Source organism: Neomonachus schauinslandi, chromosome 8 (genome assembly GCF_002201575.2).
Source record: "Neomonachus schauinslandi chromosome 8, ASM220157v2, whole genome shotgun sequence".
In the NCBI taxonomy this organism is placed as follows: Eukaryota; Metazoa; Chordata; class Mammalia; order Carnivora; family Phocidae; genus Neomonachus; species Neomonachus schauinslandi.
Genome location: NC_058410.1, coordinates 7,008,679 through 7,024,429, shown reverse-complemented (window position 1 = coordinate 7,024,429; position 15,751 = coordinate 7,008,679). Strand labels below are relative to the sequence as shown.

The 15,751-nt window shown below is 39.3% G+C and overlaps 1 protein-coding gene across 1 annotated transcript in view; it reads right to left on the bottom strand.

Annotated features, from left to right (window-relative positions):
• Positions 1 to 15,751, bottom strand: part of PRKN (parkin RBR E3 ubiquitin protein ligase) — a 1,046,212-nt gene that overhangs the window by 395,045 nt on the left and 635,416 nt on the right. Inside the window, exon 6 of the mRNA XM_021693212.1 lies at positions 8,733 to 8,869. Coding sequence (XP_021548887.1) covers positions 8,733 to 8,869 — 137 coding nt within the window. The remainder of the gene's footprint in view (positions 1 to 8,732; positions 8,870 to 15,751) is intronic.

Sequence of the window (15,751 nt, the reverse complement as noted above, 5' to 3'; positions counted from 1 at the left end):
TCGTTGGGCGTCTGCCTTCGGCTCAGGTCATGATCCTGGGGTCCTGGGATCAAGCCCCACATCGGGCTCCCTGCTCCGTGGGAAGCCTGCTTCTCCCTCTCCCACTCCCCTTGCTTGTCTTCCCTCTCTCGCTGTGTCTCTCTCTGTCAAATAAATAAATAAAATCTTTAAAAAAAAAAAGTTATACTACGATCCTGACTTTAATACATCCAGATCAAAGGAAAACTGTCAAAATTGCTAAATTGCTAACCCCCCACCAAAAAAAAAAAAAAAAAAAAAACTGATCAGAAGTTTGGCATTAATCTCAGAAAATTAGTAAACTTGATTTCATTTCAATTAATTTTGAGGCAGAAAGAAGATCAGTTTGGATTGCAAGCTTGTCAGCTTCCTAAATCCTGGTGCTGCCATTTTCATGGTATCTATCACAATTACTCAAGATCTAGGAGCTAGGAAGAGAATAAGCTATAGATTTCAGAGTTAGACATAGAATATGTGTGTAAATAGGTTTCTATGGAGCTTATTGCTATTTTAAAGCTCATATTACAGATTGCCAAATTGCTTTTTAGAAATAGATGATTTTATATTTTTACCTGTTTTGAATGTGTGTCCATCCCACATTATATTTTATGCTTTAAATCAGCAATTATTTAGTAACTATGTTAAACTTTTAATGTGTATTGATTTTGTGCATATCTTCTTTGGTGACCCATCTTTTAATTTATTTCCCTACTTTTCAATGTGGTTTTAGGAATTATGTTGACTTGATTACTTGTATTTGGAAGAGTAATGCTCAAAAGCCAAAAAAATTTATTTTGGGTTTTATGATTAGCTCCCTCAACAGCTGTCCAGAAACCGGTCTTCTTGACTGTGTAGGCATCAAGAAGGGCTCTGTATCTCAAAAGGACCAGGACTATCTGCCTTGTGCTTAATGTTGCCCACAAAGATGCTAAGGACCCTAACAGACTGCAGTTGGTGAGCGGACATATTAGGTAGAAAGGAAATGTCATTCTAAGTTATATGAAAATTGGAATTTTACAAAATGTGATCTGGGAAGAGAAGAGTAAATAAAACAAAAATGCAAACCACTGAGGACAGAGGAGGGGATGCACCTGGATGGGACCAGTGGCCATGGCAATGGCATGTCACAGAAAAAGGAGGAACTATTCCCTTGGACACCCCAAGGCTACAGGAAATTTGTGTTGCCAGGGCTTATAATGGACTAGAAGTAAATCCGTTCTACATAGTCTTCATCATATAATTCTAGAGCAGCATTCTAAATAAATCAACCTAAATTAATGAAGCTCCAACAAATTGTGTGAGTGACAGTCTTAAGGGCACATACAGACAGTGCTTTGGAATTTCAGAATAATTTCTAGATGGAATTCTCATTATAGCAGGTACAGAAAAAAGACAGCAAATATTTCAAAATAATGATGAAGTTTCTCCCAAAGCCTGTAGCTTCATGCAAGAGTTTCTCAGAGGCTCTGGAAATAGGCCATTTTGGCTGTGTTTGCTGATCTTATTTTCAACTCCAACAACGTTTACTGAAAAACCTACGCTGGCTAGCAAATCAAATCGCTCATGGGCAAAATAGGCAAGGGCAGAGGGAGTAATTTTGTACTTATTAATGCTACAGTCTCTCACTGAAAATACCATATTGCTTGTAGAATGCTTGCCCCCACAGTAGTCCCAAATTCTTAAACCTGGGGTCTCTAACAAATACTGGGGGCCATCTCAGAGGTTCTTTTAATTGGCCCGAGGCATGGCCTGGGCATCAGGATTTTTTTACAACTTCCATCTTACTGAAAATGTACATCTAGGGTTGAGAACCACTGCCTAGAGAGAAGCAAGGTGGGAGAGTAGAGAGAATGTGGAGCTTTGGAGTCCACCACAGCTGCATGGAAACCTTGGCTCTATTCTTCCCGTGGTCCTGGGCACTTTTGTATTAAGGCTTTACTTCTTCCTCTGTGAAATTAGAATAGTTCTTACTTTCAAGTTTACTCTTGGTTTAAATATGGAAAAAGTGCTAGAAAATTAGATACTCTTTTGAGATTCTTTTCCATAGAACTTCCAAAAGTCTAGTACTTTAACTGTGGAATATAGGCTTCTCTATTCATATAGTGATTAAGAACACACATTCTAAGAACACACATTCATATAGTGATTAAGAACTAGTTGGCACTGATCACCAGCTCTGTGATTTGTTAGCTGTAATATCCTGTGTACTTTAATTAGCTCCTGTGAGCCTCAAGTGCTTCAACTATAAAAGTAGAATGACAACATCCATTCCAGTGGGTCTTTGGGGGATTAAATGGATGTATATATGTAAGCACTCGGAGTGGTGCCTTATGGACAGTAAGTACGTGGTAACAGTCCTAATCATTACTTACTTTTTACTCTCAGGGAAATACAATTTGGCACCCCATTCTTACAAAGTGTAACAAAATTCCTGGTCAAATGAGAAGCTCACACAAAGGTATCAGGGTTTGCACCTGAAAGGGTTTTAAACCAATTTTAATTGTTCAACATCAAAATTATGACAATGAAAAAGGACGGTTCATTGCTTACCATCCATACCTTGAATGATGTATATATCTGAAATTGAGTTTTGAAGGGGTTTAGTTTAATGATCTTGAAAGAGGCTTGAAAGACTAGATTATAGGAAAAAAAAAAACACTTATGATTTGGTGGTGAGAGGTATTAGACATTTATATAGAAATGGTGAATTTACACAAACACCGTTTAGCAAGACGTTGGGTATGTGGGTCATTTAGCAACAGAAATAAATGCTCTATCTAGCCTTTTTTTGTGGCTTCCACAGGGCCAGTGTAGTTTGAAAAACAGTTTGCTAATTCTACTTATAGCTTCTATTCTTTTACGTAAGGTTTGTAGTCCCAGAAAGCTGATGTCATTTTTTTTTTTTCCCTTCATAATGTCACCATTCAAATATGAGGGAATGGTTTGTTTCCCAGGCTCTGGAGCTAGTAAGTGATAGATTTGGGGGAGAGGCTGTTTTGTATGGACTGGCGGAGGGTAAGGTTAAACAGCTGCATTGAACTCAAGGGGTAGAAGAGCATCTTCAACAGTGCTATGCATGAGATTTGGACACCTGTTTCCTGTTAGTTTTGAAAATTATCCATTTCATCTTAGCAGGTGAATCCACTCTAGTTGGTGAGCATCAAAAAGTCCTTTGGCCTGTGCCAAAGTAGGAACACAATCACCAAGCAAATTCAAATACGTATTTACTGATGAATCTGCCCATTTATAATTTCATGCAGACCCTTGAGGTCAGAAAAGTCAAGGAGTGACTTAAAGCTGTGGATTCCAGTGCCAGAGTAACCTCTTGTGGTTATAGATAAACTCTGTCTTTGAAAGGAAGTGGTGGCTTTAGGAATACAATGCCCCTTGATTATCTAAATAAATCTTGCTTTAATTTTCTCTGAAAAACTGTAATCCAAAAATGGCTAGTAGCCACCACGGGGGTCTGAAACCATTTGGCTGGACATTTAAACTGCCATGGTGGAAAGATAAATGGACAACTCTTCAGAGAAATCAACAATATTCAGTCAGGCTAAACCAATGGACAATAAAAGAATACACACACACACACACACAAGCTAAGCTTCCAAAACACTTCTAATCCTTCAAAAACCAAAGATAAAGATAATACTGGGGCCTCTGAGATCCAGGCTTTCTATAGAAGACTGCTGACGTCAGGCAAGAGTCGTCAAGGAAATGTTCTACTGAACCATGATCAATGTGACCAGCAAACACACCTTCTTTGCTGAATGGATCTGGCATAGAATGTGAGTCTTGCTGGAGTAATAACAAGCTGACTTTGCAATACATTTTTAGTTCCATTAAGGAATTAGCCAGTATTTTTGCTTTTTACACATAGTATTAAGTTTTATTTATAAGATTTATAGACATTGATATAACCTTTTATCCCCACTAATATAACACTTTAATTAACCCCACCATGAAAGAAGACTGTGCCATGGAAATAGTATGAGTTCAATCATCTTGTTCCTGATAGTCTGCTATTTTTATCTATAGTTTGAAAAGCCTTGATTTTCTATTTCTGTTTTTTTTTCTAGTTTATTTTTATGTGTCTTGTTCTATGCTCCATGAATCAAGGCAAAGTCACATAAGCCAGATATATGGGTAGGTGAATAATGCTTGGTAAATGGTTGCTTTATGTACTGAATTATAGTAAACACCAACCTACAGTTAAAGAATGCCTGAGTATATGTTCCTCTACGAATATACACATATATGCACAAATAAATTTCATATACTGTCTGTAGGAACACATGCTTACAGAACAACCAAAATAACAAAAACCAATATTCATTATGTGCTTACTGTCTTCAGCATTCAACACAAAGGCACTTTATATGGCATTATTTTAATTCACCCACATAACAATGTATAAATAGGTGCTATTGTCGTGTCTCCATTTTACCTTAAAATGAAACCAAGACCTATGAAGGATAAGTAACTTGCCCTTTATTACAAAGGGGGTGAGTCTCAGAGCCAGGATTTGAACTCAGCTTCTCTGATTCTCTGTGTATACCCCAGGATATGTACAAAATTATTCATTGGTTTATGGGGAGGTAACATTAGAGCTAACATAGGTTTTATTTAAAATATGGGGCACCTGGATGGCCCAGTCTGTTAGCAGCCAAATCTGGATTTCTGCTCAGGTCTGATCTCAGGGTGGTGAGATCAAGCCCTGCAACATCAGGCTCTGCGCTCAGCGGGGAGTCGGAGCCTGCTTGAAATTCTCTCCCTCTCCTTCTGCCCCTCCCCCTTCTTCTGTGCACACTCTGTCTCTAGAATAAATAAATATATATTAAAAAAAAATAAAATAAAAAATAAAATATGAAAAAATTAGTCTTCTGAGATCAGACGAGATCGGGCACGTTCAGGGTGGGATGGCAAAGGCTTAATGTACAGGCTGATATCGGAACTTACTGGACCCTGGTATGCATATCAGATACATTACGTAATAAACTGCAAAGGGGGCAGCTTGAGGGGGCAGTGGGAGTCTTAAAACACAGTCTCTTAGAGAGTCTCTGGTGAGAAAGGATTCAAGACAATCTAGTTTGTTTTTTACAAAATAAAAAATTCTGTAATAACATTTGAAAGCCTCTTTTCACATAATATGAGGAATACTTCTAATTTGGGCCACAGTTAAAAAACGGCTAAATAATACATGACAATATTGTGACAAACTGAATTGTATTTTTTATAAACACCTTTGAAGATATATATTAAAACACTGTTGAAGATTTAAAGAAACAAGTATCAAAATGAGTTATACAGTGTAGAAAGTTTACTACATGGTTGAAAGTCAGTAGGTTATTTTTAACTCATCTCAGCTTGTGGTTATTTGCTACATTCTTTTTTCCTGGTTTCCAAAGTTTATTAAAAATCAAAGAATAGAAAAACTTTACATGAAAATATGTCAGTTTTAGTTTCCATGTATTGCACACTTACACACAGATACACATATACACAGACACACACACACAAATCAAGATGATATTGTTTAGCTCATCCTGTAGTGCGTGACCGCAGTGGTGGCCAGGCCAATTCACTCGGGTCACCATGACGGGGATGGACCATGGCACCTGTGTCTGTGAACTGAGCTTTAAATTGCACACCCCGGGACACTCGCCCCATGGTGTTTCCTTAATTTAGGGTGACAGTCACCATTGATAATGTGTGGAGGTTAGCACAGGCCTATATATCAGTTTTTATAAATATTTCTTGATCAACAGATTCACAATTTAAGTATCTTTAAATATTTCTTTAAATATTTCCATCACCAGGAACTGCAGACAACAATGGGCTACTCTATTCTGGATAGATTCTCTTTTAATAACCAAATACACAAATATGCAGCTTTCTCCTTCTTGTCATTAAATATTAAAAGAAAGAGGTGTCAGGGAAGATAAGTTCTTGGTAGCAAGTGGCATTCTAAACAATTAAAGCAAGGTTTTATGGAGGATTATGTTTAAATAACCAGCAATGAAGTAGGTACAGTCACAAAGAGCATTTAAAAGGATTCCAAAGAAAAAATAAAAGGTAGCAAGAATCACAAGAAAAGCCTGGAACAACCTGTTATACTAGAAAGCTTGGCTAATGTGTACAAGGGGAGTCACTATACTTTTTTTTTTTGTATGTTTGAAATTTCCTAGAATTCAAAAGGTTTAAAATTTAAAAATAAGTGAGAAATAAACTGATTTTTAAAAGTGCCCTGAGTATGAAGAGAAGATATGAAAATGGATATTTAGAAATGTTTCCATGTTATATGGTTTTGCGAAAAAGAGAGTTTATCAGTACAAAATTACCACATGAAAAACATTAAAAACAGAATCTTTCAACCTGCAAGTAAATGTTTCACTAACTTTTGAATGCTTTTTTTTTTTTTTAAAGATTTTATTTATTTATTTGAGAGAGAGAGAATGAGAGAGAGCACATGAGAGGGGGGAGGGTCAGAGGGAGAAGCAGACTCCCTGCCGAGCGGGGAGCCCCATGTGGGACTCGATCTAGGGACTCCAGGATCATGACCTGAGCCGAAGGCAGTCTCTTAACCAACTGAGCCACCCAGGCGCCCCTTGAATGCTTTTGTTGAAAATATAAAAGAACAATATCATCCAGTGAGTTTTCCTTAACAATATATTGACACATATACTACGTGAATCTTAATTAAAAACATTGCATTATTGGCATATGCAGTTGAAAAATGAGTGTCATAATTTACAAAGTCAACCATGCAATTAGCTTCTTCCATTTGGAAATGTGAAATAATTTTGAGGTGTATTTTTCAGCTTTGATCAACATTAAAACTAAGTATTACAAATAAGTATTGCAATAAATTAAACTTAAAACCTGACCACTGAATCAAGGAACCACATAGTTTCAAATCACAATTCTCAACAGTGAAGCATATTTACTCATGCTGCACTCATTAAATATATATATTTATAATAAGGTAGGGACCCCCATCGCACTCCATATATAAAAAAATAATTCAAAATGTATCAATGACCTAAGCATAAGAGCTAGTTAGAGGAAAACATGGGGGTAATTCTTCATGACCTTGGGTTTGGCAACACATTCTTACCTTTGATACCAAAAACACAAGCAATAAAAGAAAAAAATGGATAAATTGGACCTCATCAAAATTAAAAACCTTTGTGCCTCAAAGGACATTATTATGAGAGTAAAAAGACAACCTATAGAATAGGAAAAGTGTTTGCAAATCACATACCTGACAAGTGTCTAGTATCCAGAATACATAAAGAATTCTTACAACTCAACAACAAGATAAACAACCCAATTAAAAAACGGGCAAAGGACCTGAAGAGATATTTCTCCAAACAGATTTGCAAATGGAAAATAAGCATATGAGAAAATATTCCACATCATTGGTCATTAAGGAAATGCAGATCAAAACCACAATGATATGCTACTTCAGACTTAATAGGATGGCTATTAAAAACCAAACAGAACAAAACAGGAAAATAACAAGTGTTGGAGAGGATATAGAGAAATAAAAAGCCTTATAAGTTACTGGTAGGAATGCAAAATGGTGCGGCAGCTATGGAAAATAATTTGGTAGTTCCTTGCAAGGTTAAACATAGAATTATCATATGACCCAGCAACTGCACTCCTAGGTACACATCTAATAGAAATGAAAACATATATCTCCACAGAAACAAGTACACAAATGTTTACAGCAGCATTATTCATAAGAGCCAAAAGTTGGAAACAACACAAATGTCCACTGGCGAATAAACGGATAAGCAGATTGTGGTATGTCTATATAGTGGAATATTATTGTCATAAAAAGGCATGAAGGTACAGGCCATGACTTGGATGAACTTCAAAAAAATTATGCGAAGTGAAACAAGGAGGACACAAAAGGTCACATATTGTATGATTCCTTTTATAGGAAGGATCTAGAATTGATAAATCCATAGAGGCAGACCCTAGTGGTTTCCAGGAGATGGCGGCAAGGAGAAATTGGGAGTGACTATTAATGAAGGTGGGGTAATGAACTTTTTCTGGGGTAATGACAGTTTTGAAACTAAATAGAGGTGATGGTCATTGCATAACATTGTGAAAGCATGAAATTCCACTGAATTGTACACTTTAAATGGTTAGTGGTATGTTATGTAAATTTCACCTCAATTAAAAAAGCACGTAACAATAGCAGTATAATACAAATAAAGAATATTGTGCAATGTTAAAAGATAAAATAATTTTAAATATTAAATATTTCAGCTTTATCTTCTTTCATTTCTTTTTAAATATATATTCTTTCATATACATGTGTATGTGCTCAAAATTTTTAGAGACTAAGGTAACAATTTAGAAATCTGGATAGTGCTACTCTAGATCCAGGGTAATCTATAACTTGCAGGGTGAATCCATAGACATATTTAGTGTGCATTGGCCTGAATAATATTTTAAAATTTGTTTTCCATACTTTTGTGCACGTGATGCATTTTCTAGTCCAATATAATTCCTTCATACCTTAGGGTTTTATATTTTTTGTGATCCAAACATTGTTTCTTTCTCAACAGGGATCAAATAGGTATTTGACTTTTCAATCCTTCAGCCAGGGATTGAATTTATCTGAGATGGTTTTGCATCAACAATTCTTCTGTTCTTAATCAGCATTAAAAATGGAGTAAAAAAAAAAGTGCCAGACTTACCCACACAGGGCAGGGAGTAGCCAAGCTGAGGGTCATGGATAAACTGCCGGTCATTAAGTCTTGTCACACAGTATAAGTAGAAACAGTCTAAGCAAATCACGTGGCGGTGGTTGCACTGAAAAACCAGGACAGGGCTCCTGCACAGAAAAAGAAAGACATTTCCTCTAGTGCTTCTAAGGGTGGAAAGGCATCAGGTGCTTTAGGGCACTTTGTAATCGTGTTGGGTTGCGTAGGGCATGCCCTGTGTAAAGACCTGCACCGCTCAGCATTGAGCACATATCCATCAAAGCTACATCTTAAAAACTGGATGCACTTCACTAACTATCTAAAACATTGATTTTCCTAAATTTATATTTTTATATTAACATATTTACCAATGAGCTGTTTAAACCCGAGCTCAGATATAACCTCTTTGTCGAAGTCTTCTAGAAGCCTCATAATTTGCAGTTAACCCACGAATCACCCCATACATTTACATATATTTTTACTGATCCATAATGACATCATAGTATTGGTATGTTTCTCCTCTTACAGACTATGATCTCTTTGAAAGTAGATACTGTGCTTACTTTACATTGATATTCTTGTAGTACCAGGCATTGTAAGGTTTTAAATAAATGTTCCTTGAATTTCATTTTAATGACATATAAAATCTGAACTTCCCTAAAGCCATAAGAAAAACTACCGTTGTACCAAAATAGGTATGTTGAACACTCATATTTCATTGGCAAGCGGAAGAGTAGAATTCCGAAATAAAAATTATCTAGCAGATTCTTTTCTGTAAGATTTTGTCTATTGTGTTACTCCTACCCCTTCCAAATACCCAATTTATTAAATTATTAGAGCTTACTAATAAATTGACATATATAAGTTCTAAAAATTTTATATTCCCTTAAAATGCTTTATAGGAAAAAAAAATCCCCCAAATAACCATGTATTTTTGCTAGCAAATGAACCACATGATTTTATGACCCAAAAAAAAGGAGACAAACTGAATATATTAATTTCACATCAGCCCCAAGGCCACTTTAATAGTAAGAAAATCATTGGAGCTTATCTAGATAAACTTATTCTCTGTATAATGAAACAAAATACATAATATGTTTTTATTTCATACATGATTCTTAAGAGATAGAAGAGCTCTTTAAAAGCCCTCCCCCCCAAAAAAAAGAAACTGATATTGAACATTAATAGTAGTAGAATACAATTGCTTAACAATTAAAAGGTTTTCAAAATTCTGCTTTCCCACTCATTTCAAAGCAATATCTAATATAAAACAAAATGAAAAAAAAAAACTCGGTATTTTAATGGCACAAGTCTATAGGGTAATGGTCAATTTAAGTTGAGCAAGAGTGTCCCTAAATGTTTTTATGCGCTTGTTTCTCATCTCTGAACCCACTGAAGTCCTTTCAGGGCCATCATTCCCATTTCCGGAGCCTTTTTCAATTAGGCATTGACTGTGTTCTGAACTTTCAACCCTTCCCTTCTAATAATGTTCTGCTTGAAGACGATAAAATATAACACTGTCCCATTTCTATCCCAAGTCACACACACACACACACACACACGCAAGGGCACACGTACCTTATTCACTCTGGGTGACCCTACCAAACTGCCGTATTCTACCTTCTCCTCAAAGCTAAGTTCTGCGAAATATATTCTCCATTCTGGTTTTAGCAACATGGTCGACTAAGCCTTTAGAGATGTCTAATCTGCTATCAACACAGGGAAACACTGGAGAAAATATTAGAACATTTATAAAAATGTTCTTATATGTAACAAGGTTAAAAAGAAAGCTTAGCAATTACCTTGCAGAAGAAATAAAAAGAAAACTTAGAAAGCCAAAGCAGTCAGCCCATGAACTACTGCCACCGTGTCCCAGAGAGACATGAAGGTACATGGTGTGTGCAGCCACTGGCCCAGCAAGCGTGTTCTTTCATGTATGGACAACACTGCACATTTGTGGTCTGGCCCTTCAGTTAAAATATGGTCCGGAAGAACCTTAGACCATGGAGACAACCCATAGAACGTCAATTGTTCTACTCTACTGATGACATCCCTCTATTTAGAACAGATTAGAAAGAAATGGTAATTATGCGAGAGGCCACGGTGTGAGGGTAGCCTATGCAGATCCAGGGGCCCCCACATTAGGAAAGGTTTGAGAGGCCCAATGTTTGGGTCATGGAGGGATGCACTCAACAAAGTAAAGGACACCATAGTCCATCTGCCCTCCCTCCACTACACACACACACACACACAGATACAGCAGCACAAGGCAATCACAGGCCCTGTGGAAACACAGGCTCTGGTTCCTACAGAGTGAAGCACATCCTCGTGGGGACACAGGAGTCGTCCTACTGAACATTTAGCGGCAGCCTCACCAGTTCACTTCCGCCTCCTTGAACTGAGATCTAGGTGGGAAGGCAAACTGGCCAAGCTGACAGGACTTCTTGATCATAATCATCGGGATGGCAAGAGTGGCTGCCGCGCGCGGGAGCGGGGAGAATTCACGTGGCATCTGGCTGGTCCACGGGGACATCTCGTGGCGCTCCCCTCTGGAATTTTAATGGCAAATGGACAAGGCAGCAGTGAAGGCAGCATTGAGAAGTGCATGGTGACCAGGACCTGAGAGCCCTTATGATTTACCCGTTGCAGCAGCTAACACCAGTGACCCTTATTATTACAAAAATTACTAGACATCAAAAAGGGCTTTAGAGCAAGTTTACCTGGAAGAAAAAGTGGGTGAAATGAAAAGCAGGTAATAGCAGTTTACCAAAAAGCCAGAAGTAAAGGGCACAGGGCCCAAGAGATAAAAATGTGTTCAGCACTGGAAGTAAGGACAGAGGATCACATTAAGTCCCTTGAAGGAGGGCTCCTTCCTAGACACAGGGTACGTAGTGCAACCACGAGAAGCTAGAGTGTCAGTGACAGGAGAAACCACATGCTTGTTTCTACACATCCGCTTTGGAAAAGAAAGAAACTTAAAAGCCTTGCCGGGAGTTGCAAGTATAGATAAGTCACTCGGGAATTCTCACCATCCATCACTATCCATATGCAGTGAATTTAAATATACACACACAGACTGAGATATGCAGAGATATAAAATAAACATGTAGAAAAAATATGTATGTTGATGATACACAGATATGTTACACATATAGATGTAGCTAGTATGTGCGTATATTCACATAGAATTATCAGTCTGTTGGATTTCTTGGAACAGTTTTGAGATAAGATTGCTCATCTGTTATTAAGAATATTTAGAGTATTTAGGAGAAAGGTGACGGATAAGCATGATAGCCATAAAAACATTATTGGATTAATCATCTGAATCATCTGAGAAAATGAGTGAGAATTATTTTATGGCTGGAGGGACCACATAATTAACTTCCTAAGCACTAGGTAAGAGGAAGGCAGGAAAAACTAGGATTTATGATCACTGCTTTGGGTTGGGTACCTTGCTAGGAGCTTCACAGACGTTTTTCCATTGCAGCCTCCTAAAATAAAGTGCCCCTGCTCTGCCCACGTCCTGTTCCTCACTCTGCTTCCAACTGACTTCCGGTTCTTTTACTCCTGGGCTCTTACTCCTTGTCACCCATTCTTCAGTATCATACTAGCCTTCATATTCAAATCAAAATTCCAAATTGCTGGGTCCAGTTCAAGACAAGACCTCTAAGGGACTTGCCCTGGAGCTCAATTCCTCACTGGTTTTTCTCCTTTCTTTATCTCCTCCTCCACAGAGTCTATCCTAATGTGCTTCAGATACTGCCCTCCCTTCTATTCCGAGTGTTTCAGAAATGGCTCTCGTAGCTCTCAGCATCAAATGAAAAGTCTTGAAGCAACAGAGGCAATACTCGGTTAACACTTTCATGACCCACGTCTCACCATATTCGGCACATGACAATTACGTAATCAACAGTCCCTGACCACACCAGTGGCTCAAGGAACAAAATGTTCTTATTTCACAATTTCTCTGCTCCCATCCTTATATTTTTTACTCAGTTACTCACTGAGCATCCACTTGGGCTAAAGTAGGCACTTAATGAACACATGTGGACCACAGCAGCATTGTTAAGTGCTGTAAGCATTGGGAAAAACACAACACTGTTGGAGGCCACAGTCTGGGGACACAACATGTGTGTGGAACCGGTATTAAAAGGAGGCCTATGTGGTCATCAAACTCTGGTGCCACAGAAAGTTAGGACAGCACAGAAGTATGCATCAAGGTTAGGGAACCTGAGCTGAATTTAAGGGGATGGAGGATCAACACGGGGTCCCTGGAGACAAATGTGGTTTCTGGGCAGGGCAGGAAACAGACGTGAGAAAGAATTCTTGGAACAGAAAAGCTATCAGTTCAGCAGCCTGAGAGGGTGTATCAGGAAAAGAGAAGAGATGGAAAGGTTTGGGGACAGTTGCAGGGTGACGTGAGGAAACAGGCCTCTAGGTCATGGGATTCACTGAGGTTTCTAAGGATGGGAAGGGAGTGATGTTTTAGGAAGTTTAATTCTGAGGCACATGTGGAGGAGAACAAGCTGGAAGGTGTAGGAACTATTTGGAGGTCATTTTAATAACTCAGGCATGAGTTACTAAACTAAGGAAGCAGACTGCGGTGTGCAGGTGGTTCTAGAAATGGACAAGGAGTGATGTTTCTGAGGAAAACCTGCCAGGACTCCTCTTCTCTTGGGTCTTCATTCCTCCCGACTTTCCTCTGTGCCCTTTGCTCAAATTATATATAAATGTTAATTGATCAATCTAGAAGACGGTTTTACCCCAGTGGGCCAGGCTACAGAGCAGTTAATCAAAGGTTAAATAAAGTTCTCAGTCATATGGAAAAGGAATTATAAATGCAGTACTTGACATTACTGAAGAGTTTTCTTATTTTTTAAGATCAACAACTTTTATTATAATTCAGGTATCTCATAGAAACCGTTATGTAGTGAACAGGGTAATATGAAAAGATGTTTCAAAACTGCAGGTTTGAACATGTTGCTCTGGTTCCATCTGGAACAGGCTCTCCTCCATCAGGCACAGCAACTGCCCTTGTCCGAAGCCTTCCCACAGATGCAGCCCTGGGCACACCTGACTCCACCGACGGGCAGCAGGCCTGGCAGCTCTTCTTGCAGGAGGTACAATGGCACTCTCTGCATTTGCAGGAGTTGGGGCAGGTGCAGGAGTCAGGGCAGGTGCTTGGGAGCCGGGCAAGTGCAGTGGCTAGGGCAGGTGCAGGAGCTGGGGCAGGTGTGGGAGCTGGGGCAGGTGCAGGGGCAGGTGCAGGAGCAGGGGCAGGTGCTTGGGAGCCAGGGTAGGTGCTTGGGAGCTGGGGCAGGTGCAGGAGCAGGGGCAGGTGCAGGAGCCAGGGCAGGTGAGCAGTACCGGTGGAACAGGAGCAGTTGGGTCCCTTTTGGGCCAACGTGAGGACAGAGGTCCAAAGCGGGCAGCACGGGGAGACACAGTGTGGGCGTAAGGCATGTTTTTTGAAGAGTTACATGTAAGCAATGACTTCCCTGCTTTTTTAAAAGGAGTTATCCAAAGGCCCTTTGTTCACAGAATATCAGGCATTATTGAAGGAATCTTAGTAAAAAGTATGGCAAACCACTCACATACATCACACAAAGCAGAATATTGTTACAAAGTAAGTAGTCCAAACATTTAAACTCTCATAAAATTAGCTCTCTAGTATCTACAAAACAGCATCAATGTTTTCATATTTATCTGATCAAATGTGTAGTTTAATCTGCTCTCCACCTCATTTGTGTGCACGCGCGTTTTCTCTCTCTCTCTCATTTGCTCTCCCTCACACTCTCTCTCCTTCTCTGCCAAAATCTATTTCTCTGTGTCTCTCTACTTCTTTACCACAGGTATAATCTTCATTTATACCCATTAAGAGGCTGTGGTTCCAACTTCTCAACGGAATGTGACATATATTGAATGCAGTGTCCCAGAAATTTTAAGATATGTAAAGATAAGGAAGCAAGTCTAAACTCTAAAGGAAATAAAAATCTAATAAAGTGGGTAGGAAAGGGATACACATAACTGTAATACAGGGCAGAACATTTTAAATTACGCGAGAGATGTAGGAGATATTGGCAGGCTGTGTGGTAAGCAGCCTCCAGTTTATTCCCTAGCGATCCCCACCTCCCACATTATCAATGGACTGAACTGAGTAATCTACAGGGGCCGTGCGGAAATGACAATGAGTGATTTCCAGGGCTAGCTCAGAGTAGACACTGCGGCTTCTCTGTGCTCTTTCCTGGATCACTTGCCCTGAGGAAAGGGACAGCCATGTTGTGAGGACAAGAGGTCTTATGGAGAAGCGTCCATGGCAAGGAACTGGGGCCTCTTGGCAAGAGCCAGCACTGGTCATCAGTCATGTCTGAGGCAGAACCTCCGGTGCAAGACAAGCCCTCAGGCTACTACGGCCCAGGCTGACACCCTGAGTACAATATCATGAGCTACCCTGCGCAGGAACCATCCTGCCAAACTGCCCAAATTCCCGACCTGCTGCAACTGTGAGACGTCTGTTTTTGTTTTAGGCCACTAAGTTTTGAGGTCACTTTGTTATGCGGCAATATATAACTAACACAGGCTCAGGGGAGGAAGAAATCACATTCAGACAGCAAATCAGAAAAAAAATCAGAAAAAAACTCATGCCGGTAGTGGCATTTGAAGGAGGATCAGATGGGACGCCTGGTGGCTCAGTCGGTTAAGCGTCTGCCTTTGGCTCAAGTCATGATCTCAGGGTCCTGAGATCGAGTCCTGCATCGGGCTCCCTGCTCAGCAGAGAGCCTGCTTCTCCCTATGCCTGCCACTCTCTCTGCTTGTGCTCTCTTTCTCTGAAAAATAAATAAATAAAATCTTTAAAAAGAAAAAATGAAGGAGGATCAGGTTTCCAGGGCATGGAGATAGAAAAAACCTTCCAGGTCAACAGAAGAGACTGGAATTGCAAAACTACAGAGCATGGGAAAATAATGTTGAGTTATCTAGCACAGCTGGTTTCTCCACTCACCCCAATGAAAAGC